This window comes from Ctenocephalides felis, unplaced genomic scaffold (assembly GCF_003426905.1).
Source record: "Ctenocephalides felis isolate EL2017-DRISC unplaced genomic scaffold, ASM342690v1 CF-g0.4_SCAFFOLD_01886, whole genome shotgun sequence".
NCBI lineage: Eukaryota > Metazoa > Arthropoda > Insecta > Siphonaptera > Pulicidae > Ctenocephalides > Ctenocephalides felis.
The window spans coordinates 95,447,495-95,463,196 of NW_020538040.1; the positions used below are offsets into that span (position 1 = coordinate 95,447,495).

The 15,702-nt window shown below is 27.5% G+C and overlaps 1 protein-coding gene across 1 annotated transcript in view; it reads left to right on the forward strand.

Moving 5' to 3' along the window:
* The window catches only part of LOC113378426 (glutamate receptor 1-like), a 263,910-nt gene that overhangs the window by 228,591 nt on the left and 19,617 nt on the right, over positions 1–15,702 (forward strand). Inside the window, exon 12 of the mRNA XM_026618953.1 lies at positions 4,801–5,045. Coding sequence (XP_026474738.1) covers positions 4,801–5,045 — 245 coding nt within the window. The remainder of the gene's footprint in view (positions 1–4,800; positions 5,046–15,702) is intronic.

Consider the following 15,702-nt stretch of genomic DNA (forward strand, 5'->3'; position numbering starts at 1 on the left):
TAGTCAAACGGTTTCGGAAAAGAATTACGACAAACATCATGGCACAAGAATTTTATATACGTATAGATGGATAGATGTACCACAGCAACATTTAAATTATTAAAATAACGCATGAAAAATCAAAAGTTTCAATTCAATAATTTTATAATGAATAAATTAACTATATGCTACAGCTGTACCACTAAAGTTATATATTAAACATTTAAAATGATTGTAATAATAATTATGTCTATTAATTAAATTATTGATTCAATACTTGATACGTAATTTCAAAAAATTAAATATAATGGTAAACGAATTAGCAGTCTTTTTCAACCGAACACAATTAAAATGAGGAAGTTAATTATCAGTTTTGTAATAGACGCTGTATAATAACGTAAAACAAATAATTCAATGATTTTATATTTTATTTGTAAATTATAAAAATACTAAATTGCACATCAGTAGCAATAACAGATTGAGTACTTGTATATCATTTCGCATTAATTAAATTACGAACATCGATAATTTAGTTAATCAGCAATACGTCACTAATTAATATGATGCAAACTATATGTTTATAATTTGTTCAGCAATTGTGTGGAACAATATTTTTATTAATTAATTATTAGAACAATTATATATATATATATATATATATATATATATATATATAAAACAATACACCTCCTAAACGATTATACGGATTTTGATAAATCTTTTTAGAGTTTGTCAAGGAAACCGTTTGTCAAGGAAAATTTAATATTTAATTAATTATATAAATATAGTAATATTGTAGAAATAAATGAAAAAAAAATTGCAAAAAACTACATATCATTGTTTGACATTGAAAACATTTTGAAACATAAACTGTCATCTGCAAAATGTCAATTCACTTGAAATTTGAATTTAGGTTAAATTATGAGCTTAGACAATATTAGAATATAATATACATAACTATGAGTAAGAAAAAGAAAAATATTTATAATATTATCATCGAAAAGCAGCTCAGATGTGCCAGAAATTAAAATAATATATGATACAGTATGTGTTTCGCAGATGAAATTATATAAATCAGTTTGACAGATTTTTTTTAACCTATCGTGTTGGAATGTGCCATACTTTACTAAATTATTTCGCAAACAGAATACATTTTACCTATTATTTAAAATTATTTAGGAGTTCCATTGTGTCAAAAATTCATTCTTTTGACACATACGTATGAACAGGATTTGACAAATTAATTCACTTAAAGTATAAACATAATTAATAATGTGTATTAAATTATTAATATGAAAAATGAGTGCAGACTATCTTAAAGTTAATATTAAGAGCTAAAACTTTCAGATTTTTTTTATCAATTTAGAAGCATTTGAACCCCTGGAACTAAGTAAATTCGAATACATATAAAAAGTTTTTAAACATAAAGAAATATATAATGTATATATAATTTAATAAAAATAAATAATGAAGAAAGTGAAAACGATATCCAATTCTAAAAGTCATTGTATGTAATGCACATAGCAACGCAAATAAAAATATAAAATAAAAAATTAATAAAGTATCAAACATATTACAAATACTTTATATAATTACAACATGACCCTTTGTAAATATTCGATATATTTAGGACACCCGGCGAATTTTTTAGTCTGCTATTGCGAGTGATTTTGACGCCACAAGCTTTGCTACAAAACGTAATAGAAAGGGCGTCCGTTGAAATAAAAATGAAAATATAAATATATATTAAAAGAAAATACTGGCAAATTCGTCGAAAAGAATACAATTTTATAGAGTAATTAAAAGGAATAAAGGAAACAATTCAACAACAAATGTGTATCATCATCTGAAATTTATTAGAAACAAAAAACAAACAAAATAACAAAATGAGAAAGGATATAGAAATAGTATTGAGATAGGGTGAAACGGGGCTTAAAGGTGGGCGAGTAAAAAAGTTTACCACCGTTATCACAAAGACGAGTGAAGTCACGATTTTTTAACAAAAATATTTGAAAGTAGAGAGAAATAAATGTATAACCAGCCATCGCCTTAATTCTTATAATGTTGCTAACAAATGCAAAATATAAATTTGATGAGCATATTTTTTACGAAAATAATACTGTATACGTTATTTTCTCAGAAATATTTATCAGCAGAGTTGGAACTAACTATTAATTCAATTTATTTCTTGTAAATTTGTTTTTTTAAATTGAATGTACATTTTTATTTACTAATTTTTATTGCTTTTATCTTTGCCAGGGTAAAGATTCAGATAGTCCTATTTACCACACCTGCATGTCAGCTCTTAGAGACGTTATATAAAAAACAGTTGAATCTAACTTTAAAATAACAAACACATCTTTCAAAACAATTAAATCGCGAATATATAAAAATTATATTAACGTCTCGCAAGCTAAACAACAACAAAATACTTTTGTTATAAATTTTCAAACATTGCTGTTGATCTTTCGATCTTGCTGCTTGATTTGAGGCGATTGCTGATTTCACATATTTTCCCTCTACTTTCAAATATTGCTGTTAAAAATTCCTAGTTTCACTTGTTTTTTAAGATACTGGTGGTAGACCTTCTCATCTGCCGACCTTTAAGTATCGCTCTACTCTACATATCTTAAATAAAATAACTATTAATAACATGTAAATATAAGTAATTACAATACATTTTATATGGATTAGGAATGCAGATAATAAAAAAAGTATTATTTTAAAATTTGTTAAAATGATTGTTTTATTTGTTTTATTATAATTATTATCTACTATTTACTGACGTTTCTCTAATTTTTCAATTACATACACAAATCTCTCGGCTCCATGTTTATTATTATATTTAATTATTTACATTTAGCACCGATTGCCGCCACCAAACGACAACACGTGTTTTATCTCAAAATTAATATTAATGCTCTGACCGGTACACAAAATCCCAATTATAAAATGCAATACGGAACGATATCAAATAAAAAATGTTACTAGCTTGTACCGATACTCAAATACTCGGAGTATGAATAGTATTGCTATTTCTCAGATATAGTTTTTAATTAAATATGAGAACATATATGTCAATTTAAAATGACAGTCAGCGACTAGTGACTAGGGTATTTTTTTAATGTTGCATAAAAAAAAAGTAAGTATTCAATAAAATATCCACATAAATAATCGTATTCGCATATATTCATTTTAATTATTAATATTCACATGAATGTCAATAAATTATTGATATTACATCAACTCGTCCTCTGTAATACATTGTTTTTATTTTATCGCCTCTGAATTTTCATTGAAAGATTGTAGTTCCAAATGCATGTATATCGTTTGATCACAAAAAATTTTTATTGGTCATGAATTACAATTATATTTATAGTCGAGCCTAATGTTATTATAGGATAGAGTGTTATAAAGCTTTAATTAGAAAAAATGATTTTGCAAGCATAAAGATAAATGTGATAAAACGAACATGTTGACTATTTGCACATAAATTATTTTTATTTATATTCATATATATTTCCTATTCTAGATGTTTGCGATAATAATAAATAATCGGAATTATATATTAATATTGCATAGAAAATATTAATAGGCTCTACTATCGTTTGTTATTAGAAAAAAATATTGATATTCAAAAAAATATTTATGCTGCGTCATACCTTAATTATAAAATCTATATTTAAAATCTATAAATGTTATAAATGCACTGATTATGAGATTAAAGATAGTTTTTTTTCTATTATTAATCGATTATAAAAATCGTTTGATCTGTTTGATTACAAAAACGATTAAGTTCTGAGATATTATATAAGATTTCGTTTATTTTGAGAAAATTTAATAAAATTAAATTTAATCCGAAGTACATATAATTTTTACGGGTTACGAAAATTGAAGTTGCTTATTAACAACAGCACATATTTCTTAGGAATTATGAACTTTGTAATATAGAGAACTGTAAAACACTGATTAAATTTTAAAAAAATATTTAATTTTTTAAGCATTCTGAGTTTTATGAAATTCTGAGTATTGTATTCATTCTGAGTATTGTATAAAATGATAGAGTAATCTAATAATAATATTAGTTTTAAAATAAATTGTTATACATGATCAATGCACAGAACTATGGCCTAAATCGCTCTGACCTACTCCGCCGCTTGACCATTTATTACCTGACTTATTTTTTTTTCAACCAAATAGTTTATAGAATATAACTAATGTTCTGATTAGTATTAAAAATAAATTTAAAAAAAATTAACGGTCAGATAATAAATGTTTAAGCGACCGAGTAGATCAGAGCGATTTAGGACATAGTTCTGTAACTACTATAACTACTAGTTACCCCAGGATACTATTTGATGCAGTTTTACTGTATTAAATTATCTCGCCATATTTTTTTAGTCAATTTTTTCCAACATGCCAATTTAGTATACAATGTCCTTTTTCGGCCGACTATTGTAAATTCATCAAATTTACTGAATATGCTTTATTAAACAGTTGCAAATAAAAGAGTTAATAATAATAAAAAAAAAATTTTTTTTAGTCTTCTCTATTGTGATGACCGTTAATTAAACAGTATTAATAGAGTAAATAAAGAAAGCTAAACAATTCTTCAAATTTATCTCCTAAACACTTAAGTGTTTCAGTTTTAATACATTAGTAAGTTTGAGTTTTAAGATGTTAATTTTTCATGACTTTATGAAAAATTTTCTTTTCTGAATATGAAAAGCCATGCATGTAGCGTTTATTTTTTTCGGATAGAAATTTTAAGTTTAAGTAAAATTTTTCATATCGGTTTAACTGTTTTTCTTTTCCCAACAGCGTTCGCAGATATCTCTGTACAGCAAAATGTGGGAGTTCATGAACAGTCGCAAACACGTGTTCGTCAACTCGTACGACGAAGGCATTGCACGAGTCCGAAAATCAAAAGGAAAATACGCCCTTTTGATAGAATCACCGAAAAACGACTACACGAATGAAAGACAGCCCTGCGATACCATGAAAGTTGGAAACAATTTAGACTCGAAAGGTTTCGGCGTGGCCACTCCATTAGGATCGCCATTGAGGTGAGTTTCATTTGCGAATTCATACAAAGCGCGAATTACACTAATTGAATAAACTTGTATCAAAGAAACATGCTGAGGAGGTAATAAAGTTTTTGTACGACGAACCAACGTATACGTATATCAAATTTTTGTCGAATGGTCGGTAGTGTGGGGAATATGGCTCTTGTCTTGTGTGACAAGGTACTGGACCGAGTTTACCGGCCCGATTTACGGATCCAAATTCCATCATTTGAAATTCTTTCAAAACTTAGAAATAATAGATTTTTGAGAATTTTTGAAAAAAATGACTTTGAAAAATTTGATTTTTTTTCATATTTTGAAATTTTTTAACTTTTTTAATGCAATCGCGCTGCATAGCTGTTTCATAGTGGAAATATCAAAGCGCATAAGGGCCGCGTCGTAGTCTAACGTGTAAACATTAGTACGGAACCCATACAATTGTACACAAAATTTGTACTTATAATCTCTATAAAATATCTGATAATTTGATTTGCATATGCATGATTATATTTGACCGCCAAATGGCATTCTTTTTTACATTTTTTTATTGGATCTCCAAAAACGCTGGACCTGCCTTCCCAAAATATTTAGTCAATACAAATAAAATACTTTTTATCGTTCAAATCCCTGTATCTTCGAAACGGCTAGACCTCCCTTTGCAAAAACTAATCAGCACGTCTTCTTTTCAATAAGAATCGATATTGAATCATTCAAATCGGTTAATTTGTGAAAAAATTCGCACATACATACCACGCATACACATAAATACATCAATTTTTCTACGGTATGCCTAAATGTTCAGAAACCTTTGAAAGGTGAAGATATTCAAAAATTTACATTCTAGATTTTTTTGCGATTTCTATAATAACTTACCCTATGGGAAGTTAAAAAAGATTCCCATTGAAAGCTCAGTTTTTCTAGATACATATATAATTGATATCGAAAAATTGCTCGTGTAAGAATTATACCACAAACGCATACATTTTTGTTCTTTCAAAATATTGTCAGCAAATAATATTGAATTTAACCAATGCAGAATACAAATTCCATGAGCACATTTTATACAAGAATTACACTATATAAACCGAGTCTGGTAGTTCGAAAAAAATATTTATCGGCAGGGTTAGAATAACTATTAATTTATTTTAACTCATGTAATGTTGTTTTTTTTAACTTAACCACTTAACGATCGGGTTTTTCTTCGTGAAAAGTGATCTAAAAGAGCAATTTTTTTTATTTCGGATTTCAAAAGTTTAATTGATGTAATATGTGTTTTTGATAACTTTTTTTTTTATTTTTTTTATTTTTGTTTAAAATTAACAATATATATTATAATACTGATGACCTGTTTGATGTTTTTTGGACTACCTTTATGCTTTATGTATATATTATTGTTATATAATAAGAATAAGTAATACAAAATTTTTATTTAATAATTTCTAAATTTCAATACTATTTATTTATCTGAAAATAATATAACAAATGTTTAAACAATTAATAAAATTCAAGTAAATCAGCCATTCTGGTGAAAAATTCATGTACATTTACTAATATATCTCAAGAACAAAAAGTATTACTTATTTAATTATTTATATTATAATAATAAAAAATATTATCGTATGATAGATTGCGAAATATTCTTCTACCGCCCGCTGCCGGCATAGTTTTAAAAAAATTTAAAAACAGTGTTCATTCACTTTTTATTTGCCATTTGCTTATTGCTTACACCTTTGCCTGTGCTCAGTGGCAAGATTTTATTGAGGCTAAATAAAAAACTGTTGAATCAAATTAAAACTAGCTGTAAGTGGAATTCTGTCTTAAGGCAATTAAGGCATCGTGCCTTAAGGCAAATTGCTGGAACTTCCCGTTCCAAAAATTATTATTTTTTTAAAATCGATTGACATTTTTAAAACAAATTTACTTCGAAAAAATAAGATTTTTGAGAAACTATAAATTAAACAAAAAAATACTTTTTTTTGAAAAAAAAATTTTTTCAAAAAAAAATCAAATTTTTTTTTTTTTTTTTTAATTTTTTTTGGAAAAAATAATGTTTTCTTCTTTATTTTGGCATATTTTGGAAGATCTTTTTTCAAAGCAATCGTACTGCTTTAGCTGCATAGAGACAAAATGTCAAAGCGCGTAAGCGGCGCGTCGCCGTCTAACGAATAAATATTGGTACGGAACCCATAGGAATGCAAACAAAATTTATACTTATTGTTAAAATCTCTATAAAATATCTGATGATTTGATGTGCATATGTCTAATGATCATTTTTGACCGCCAAATGGCATTTTTTTTTACTTTTATCGTTAGATCTCCGAAACCGCTAGACCTGCCCTCATGAAAATTTGATCAATTCTTCATCTTGTCAATACAAGTCAAATGTTTTTTGAATTATTAAAATCGGACGCTCCGTTCTCTTAAAAACTGAGTTACCGTTTTCGGCACTTTTTGCCCCGTATCTTTGGAACGGCTGGACCTGCCTTCGCCAAAAACTAATCAGCACGTCTCCTTATCAATACGAATCGAATGTTTTTTGAATTATTCAAATCGGTTGATCCGTGTTCCCGAAATCGTCGACGAAAATTTGTATCCGCACATACATACACACACGTACATACATACATACATACACACACACACACACACATACACACACACACTCACACACACATACATCCATTTTTTTCTAAGGTATGCCAAAATGTTAAGAAACCTCTGAAACGTAAAGATATATAAAAATTTTCATTTTCGATTTTTTTGCGATTACTATAACTTACCCTACGGGAAGTTAAAAATATCAATCCACTTTATAAAACAATGATAGCGTACACTTAATCCGCGTATCGTAAACTAAATAATAAGGCTCAAAACCACAAAAACTACCAACGAAAAAAAACTTTAATTATAAATATTAATATAACATATATGCACGAATAAAGGTGATAACTGGTTACATATCTTTTGCTCCCTCTTTTAAAATAGTATCGTTGAAAAATACTTGTTTTTGTGATAATGGTGATAGACCTTTTAACCCGGGGACCTTTGAGCCTTGCTCTACGCATCTTTCAATTAATATATAATAAATCTAAAACATTGCCACTAATAAACTTTTAGTTTGTTTAATTTATTGTTGAGTTTTTTTTACTGTGCTAAATGATTTAGTACAAGAGAAAGTTTTTTCTAATTGAGTAAATTAGAAGAAAAATGCTGTTAAGGTCACAAAGTTTTTGTCTAACAATAAGAATAAACTTTTTTCTATTCTGTGTACTTTTATTCATTGCCAATTCCTTGGCATTGATCACTTGAACTTATTCCATTGGTGAATTTATTAATGTAATTAAGTTTGAATTTTATCAAACGAGTAAAGTAGGTCAAAGTGTTCGAGACTTAAGAATGAGGAATAGACTTTATATATGCAAGTAGTGCAGTATATTGAAAGTTTGTATAAATCATATATGAATTGTAAAATATTGCTGCAATTACAGTACGAAGGAAGAAAACTGGAGCGGGAAAATGTTTATAGATTTATCGTTTTGCAACAAATATACTAAGAATATTTTGATTAAGTTGTTTATTGAATAATCAATGTACAGGGCCGGTCCTACCTTGAATGCAATGCATGCGAAAAATGCGGGCGCACGCCTTAGGGAGCGCCAACACGAGATTCGGAAATAAAATTTATTATCTATTATTTTTTTTATTTCAAATATAAAAACAAGAATACTTATGAGACTATAATAAACAATCTAACTTAACTATGGATACGGAGATACAAAAAGCATATTTAATTTGAAATGTGATATCAGTAGAAACAATTAACCGATTAATTAGTTAACTGCAAATTAGTAAATTATTGTTTTGCTCCTTGCTTAAAATCTACTTATTTAATTTTTTCTTTGTTTGAAGTTAACGTGGAATCGAAACAGAAATTATCTAGTATTCAATCCCGTAAGCGCATTATTGACGCGTTACGGGATTGACAAGCATTATTGTCGAAAAATTGCGAGCTGATTTAGTTGAAGCCAAAATTGTTAAAAAAAATAGATACAAATTATAATGGAGAAAAATTAAAGATAGGGATTTAGTGTCTAGAAAATGGCTTATTTATTCCGAGAAATTGAATTGTAACTTTTGTTTTTGTTGCAAATGTTTCGCATCGGATAAACTGTGAATGTTAGACATGCGTGGCTAGAGTTATGGAAATGAAGCTAAGAAGTAAAATTTACTTTGGAACAAAAATCGTTGATATTTTAGCACACCTAGTGGTACCCTTGCTCTAATTAGTAACTATGCAGAAATAGTACAGATACAAATATGAATAGTTTTTTTTCAATATAGTTAAAGAAATATGTAATTTCATTGCTCACTGATCCTTGGACAATACCTTTAAAATACGTTACAAATTTAATTCCAAAATAACAATCTATTACTCTAAATCTGGTGGAAAACTAAAGATGAATACAATTGGGCTCTTGTACGATATCAAAAAGGAAAACTTTACAATGCAGTTTTGGATATTGTAAATAATGAAAAATTATATTAAATTAAAACATTTAAAATCCAACATGAAATACTAGTGTCACGTTTAAAAGGCTAGTAAGGTCAGTTTAATATTACACAATATTTTATTAAGATCAACCCGCAAAATGTATTGATTTTCTAAATAAATTTAAAATCAATGTATTTTATACGCTTTTAGATTATATCTAATTTTTGTGTATTAAATCCAGAATGATTAAAAATTAATTAAACAAATTACGTTAATATTTATATAATTTTAATGATAATAACATATATGTATATATAGCACTTGATAGCACTATTGTTTAGAGATTAGATATATGTTGAATCTTTGTGCCCCGACCTACCCGATATTATCAGTGTTTTTAATGAATATAAACCATAATAATTACCTCCAAATAGTAATATATGCGTAACAAAGTAATGAAAAATAAGGTATTTTTCTATTAACGTTAAAAATGTAAAAGGGGATCTTTTCCGAAGGAGAGATTAGAGAGAATATTTAAAAAAAATCGAACATAATCAAATTTTGTCACAAATTTGCCGTAAGGTAATGGTTAAGCACGTGGAGCTAGCACAAACTAGTTCTGGGTTTGAATCCAACCTCGCCCAGCTCGATATATTGCAGTATGATATAAAACTTTCACTTGAAATTAGATATCTCAGACAAAATCTAAAGTAATAGGCGCCTTTTGTGGGCAAAATATATAATAAATATTATTAAGTATAAGTCATAATGAGTCACAACTTGGATAGAGCAACTACTGGGTTGCCATCATGCCATTCGATTTCAGAATAATTATTGAATATCCTTTCAATTTGGGCAGATTGTAATAAAAGAGAAATCTAACGCACAAAAACATTTAATTTGAACTGTATAATCTCTGTTCAAATAAAACATTTGATGCAACAATTGTTTTCATGATGGTATGTATAACTAATCTTTTTCCCTCTATGCTCTCCATATATTTCACAGCTATTCACATGATTTTGTCCAGAGTGTATTTAAAATTTAAAAACTGAATTGGAAGTGTATTTATTGAAATAATATTTTTTTGTTAAAATGAAATAATAATACAATAACAATTATATAAACTTTTAAATGAAAACAAAATCAAATTTTGTTAAATTAAATACTACAAATAATCAAGCGTTGATGTATCGATGTAGATCTGGATGAAATCAATTGCAAACGAAATGTGTATAAATGATATTTATATTTATATAAATAATGTGGTTTGTACAAAATACGAATATTCCAAACGCCTATTGTTTAGTTAAATCCCCATTGAAAATCAAAAAGCAGCGTGGAATTTATTTCATCATTTTAAATTTCTATATTTATCACTGCGATTGCTATGTTTTAATTACACCATACACCTGGCAGTATATGGTATTTTGTTATGTTAAACAATCGCAATTACGCAAAAATAAATGAATGGAAACTAATTTTGAATGACAATTGATATTAAACTGTGCAAATAGAAGCAAAGGCAATATACGATGATTCCGGGGTGTATAAATACACAGATGGCGATTCATTGTTTTACTGTTTCGACAGAACAGTAGGCAAACATTTGGAATGAATCGAATTCCATACATTGTAAAGTCATTCTAAATGCGACAAATTTTGGATGATAAAAGATAACTTGTTACAAACTAAAAAACAAAATATTTGTTGCATTTTGAATTATTAACTTCGAGAAGGAGAAGTTAATGATTTCGCCAAAAAATCCGATTTGCTAATTTCATGATGGTTATTTCCATGTTTTGATTACACAGGTCCACAAATTAAAAAAAAATGGTTTGGGTGTGCGACATATGTTTTCCAACATACTTTTTAACGTTAAACATAAATCGAAAGTCAAAATAAATAAAACTGCAAATATCAAAGAAAAATTAAGAAAAACGGCAAAACCTACGAACTAGTAATTCATCTGCCTGATAATTAAAATCTTTTAATTTCTGTCGTTTTCTGGCCCTTTTTATTTTAAATGAGTTTCACTTAAATGAATTATTAAGTCCTTTTTTGTTGAATGCAGCAATAATTTGCAAACATATTTGCAGATAACTCAGGGGCAATGAGGACAAATATGCTTTCAAATTACTACTGAATTATACAAAATAAACTCAATGAATCATTAAATGAAACTCAGTCAGTTATTTTGAAATATATGTACGTAAATATTTTATTTAATAAATTAATTTAATCCAACATGAAGTACCAGTGTTATGTTATGTTATGGATTTGGTTATGTTATACCGTTTAAAAGACTTCAATTTCTAATACAGTGTGAGAATTTAGACTCATCATTTTATTTAAAGCAGTTCTACATTTAACATCGCTCATATTATAAATGTATATGCCGTGAAGAGTAATTTAAAAAACAATAATTATTATTTTTAGGTAACCGGTGAATATTAGTATATTATATTAAAAAATTGTAGACATGGGTACAGAATAACGTCTGTCGGGTCATCTAGTATATATATATATATATATATATATATATATATATATATATATAATAGGTTGTCAAATATCACACTTCCGCTTTTTTGCTCTTGGTTTATGATACAAAAAGGCGGAAGGGAGATATTTGACAACCTTATATGTGTGTATATATTTATATATATATATATATATATATATATATATATGTATATATATATATATATATATGTGTGTGTGTATAACATCAACACATATATACGGGTGAAAGTATTGAAAAAAAATTCCATAATAAATTAGAAAACAATATCTCAAGTTGTTTGTAAATTATGAGCTTTTGAGTGCAACCTAGAGCTTTGGTGTATTTATGACTATTTTTCGGTTGTTGTAGTTTTATTACTTTTATTTATTAAATCATTGCAACCATAATCGAGAATGACACTGTTAGGTCCACAGCCAAAAATAATGATATAATTGTTTCAAGAGCTATTAAGAATTAATATCTTTTAAACTATGAATTAAAAATTTTGAGTTAAAGATCGATTTTGAGTTTAACAAAAAGTCTAAATTCTTGAAAACCCGGGCCAATTGTATTCTTATTTTTGACTGTGGTCCTAGAAATGTTATTCACAATTATAGTTCAAAAGTTTTAATAAACAAAAGTAATAAAAATAAACCACAACAACCGTAAAATGGTCACAATTTCGCCAAAGCTCTAGGTTGCACTCAAAAGCTAGGATAATTTTTTCAGGACAATTACGATCATTCACCGTTGCGACTTGGCGTTGAGTTCTGGGATATATATGTATATATACATATGTGTAGTTCTCAATATGTGTATTTCCGAATTTGTTTGCTCCCAGGGGCTCAAATACTTACATATTGATCAGAAAAATTCTGATCGTTTAAGCTCTTAATATTAACTTTGAGATAGTCCGCACTCATACCAAAGTTTCTAGGTTCTTCTTCCTAAGTAAATACATTCTTATTTTATATATTATATCAAATTTTTTTTGTAATTTTTTATGATCAAAATAACCAAATATAATGTTATTCTCAAATTTTGATTCACTTGTCGCGAAGTTATAAAATTCTAAAAAACAAATGAAATTTTACCTATGTTATTTCCATAAGAAACTTTGGTTGGGGTGCGGATTATCTTAAAGTTAATATTAAGAGCTACAACTTTACTACAATTTTTATCATTTTGGAAGCATTTGAGCCCTTGGGAGCAGAAAAATTCGAAACTAGCTGTAAGTGGAATTCTGTCTTAAGGCAATTAGGGCATCGTGCCTTATGGCAAATTGCTGGAACTTCCCGTACCAAAATTTTTTATTTTTTTTAAAAACGATTAAAATTGAAAAATTGAAAAAAATTTACTTCGAAAAAATAAGATTTTTGAGAAACTATAAATTGGACAAAAATTTCTTTTTTTTGAAAAAAAATTTTTTTTTTAAAAAAATTTAAAAAAAAAAAATTTTTTTTTAATTTTTTTTTTTTTTTTAAAAAAATGTTTCCTTTATTTTGACATATTTTGGAAGATCTGAACTTTTTTTCAAAGCAATCGTACTGCTTTAAATGCATAGAGACAAAATATAAAGCGCGTAAGCGCCGCGTCGCTGTCTAACGGGTAAACATTGGTACGGAACCCATAGGAATGTAAACAAAATTTATACTTATTGTTAAAATCTCTATAAAATATCTGAAAATTTGATGTGTATATGTCTAATGATCATTTTTGACTGCCAAATGGCATTTTTTTTACTTTTTTCGTTATATCTCCGAAACCGCTAGACCTGCCTTTATGAAAATTTGATCAATTCTTTATCTTGTCAATATAAGTAAAATGTTTTTTGAATTATTAAAATCGGACGCTCCGTTCTCTTAAAAACTGAGTTACCGTTTTCGGCACTTTTTGCCCCGTATCTCCGGAACGGCTAGACCTGCCTTCGCCAAAAACTAATCAGCACGTTTCCTTATCAATACGAATCGAATGTTTTTTGAATTATTCAAATCGGTTGATTCGTGTTCCCGAAATCGTCGACGAAAATTTGTATCCGCACATACATACACACACGCACACACACACACACACACACACACACACACACACACACACATACATCCATTTTTTCTAAGGTATGCCAAAATATTCAGAAACCTCTGAAACGTAAAGATATATAAAAAATTTCATTTTCGATTTTTTTGCGATTACTATAACTTACCCTACGGGAAGTTAAATATCAATATTAAGAACCATTCTGATATGTATATATATATATATATATATATATATATATATATTAATTGTTTAATATGAACAAAACAGCACTCAGATTTGTTTAACACAACTTTATTTTATGATTACAGACGTTTCGAGACCATGGTGTGTCTCATCTTCAGTGTAATTTCAAAAACAGTTACTTATATACTACACATTCTTTAATACTTTATTTAAATTTCATTTAATTTTTGATATACAAAAAACACCAACTATTCCTTGCAATGCTTGACACAGTACTAAAGAAACATATAACACTTACAGAAATATTCTAAACAAATTTGAAGTACTTTCTAGATGGAGACAGAGAGGGTATCATTATAATGTAAACAAAAGGAGTGCTATCGCATACAAAAATCGATAAAAATGAAAAAACAAATTAATTTATTGAAAAGAATAAGATAAATGAAAAAATTTATAAATTATTAATGATGTTTATATAAGTGTCATGTAAAATATTTGTGTCGGTTCTTAGATTTATGCTATTGTTAGTCCGAACTATTAACATTGATTCTGCCATGCTCCGTTTAAATAAGTCTTTCTCATGGAATAAAATTTGGGGATTGTCAAAATCAAACTTATGGTTGTTGATATTAGCATGATCCACAAGTGTACTTTTAAATTTTTTGTTATCTATTTTTTCACATTGTAATTCATGTTGCCTGAGTCTCTTTTCTAAGTTCTGGCAGGTCTGGCCAATATAAGAGCAATTACAATCCAAACAATTTACTTTATAAACTATATCTTTCTTTTTTGTTAATGGAGTTTCATCTTTAATTTTAGAATATAAAAATTTTAATTGTTTTAATGGAGAAAAAGTAATACGAATATTGTGTTTTTTGAAAAGTCTTTTTGATAATTGGTTAAAATTATTATCAAGATACGGAAAATTAAGGAAAAAAGTTTTTTCAGGAACACTTGTTTGGCCAGGCTCTTCCGGTTTCTTATCAAAAGGTTCAAGTAATTTTGCGACTCTATTTTTAATAATTGGACAAATTAACTTATATGGAAAATTATTGCCAAGTAGGATCGTTTTAACTAATTTTATGTTTGTATCATAAAACAGGGGATCAGATAATAAAATAGCGTGATCTACAAGATTTAGAATGGTAGAAATTTTTATATTGAGAGGAACATGCGAATTAAAATTAATGTATCTCCCGGACCAACTATCTTTTCTGTACCAGTCTGTATAACATACACCGCCTCTATTAATGAGTTTTACGTCAAGAAAATGTAACGTCGAATCATTTTCAAGTTCCTGAGTGAATTGTAAAAAAGAATTGTACTCATTGAATTTGTTGAAAACATTATCTATATCTTTTTTATTAAGTAATATTAATGTGTCATCGACATATCTGAAATAAACCATAGGTTTGGAAGGTAAAGAATTTAAGACA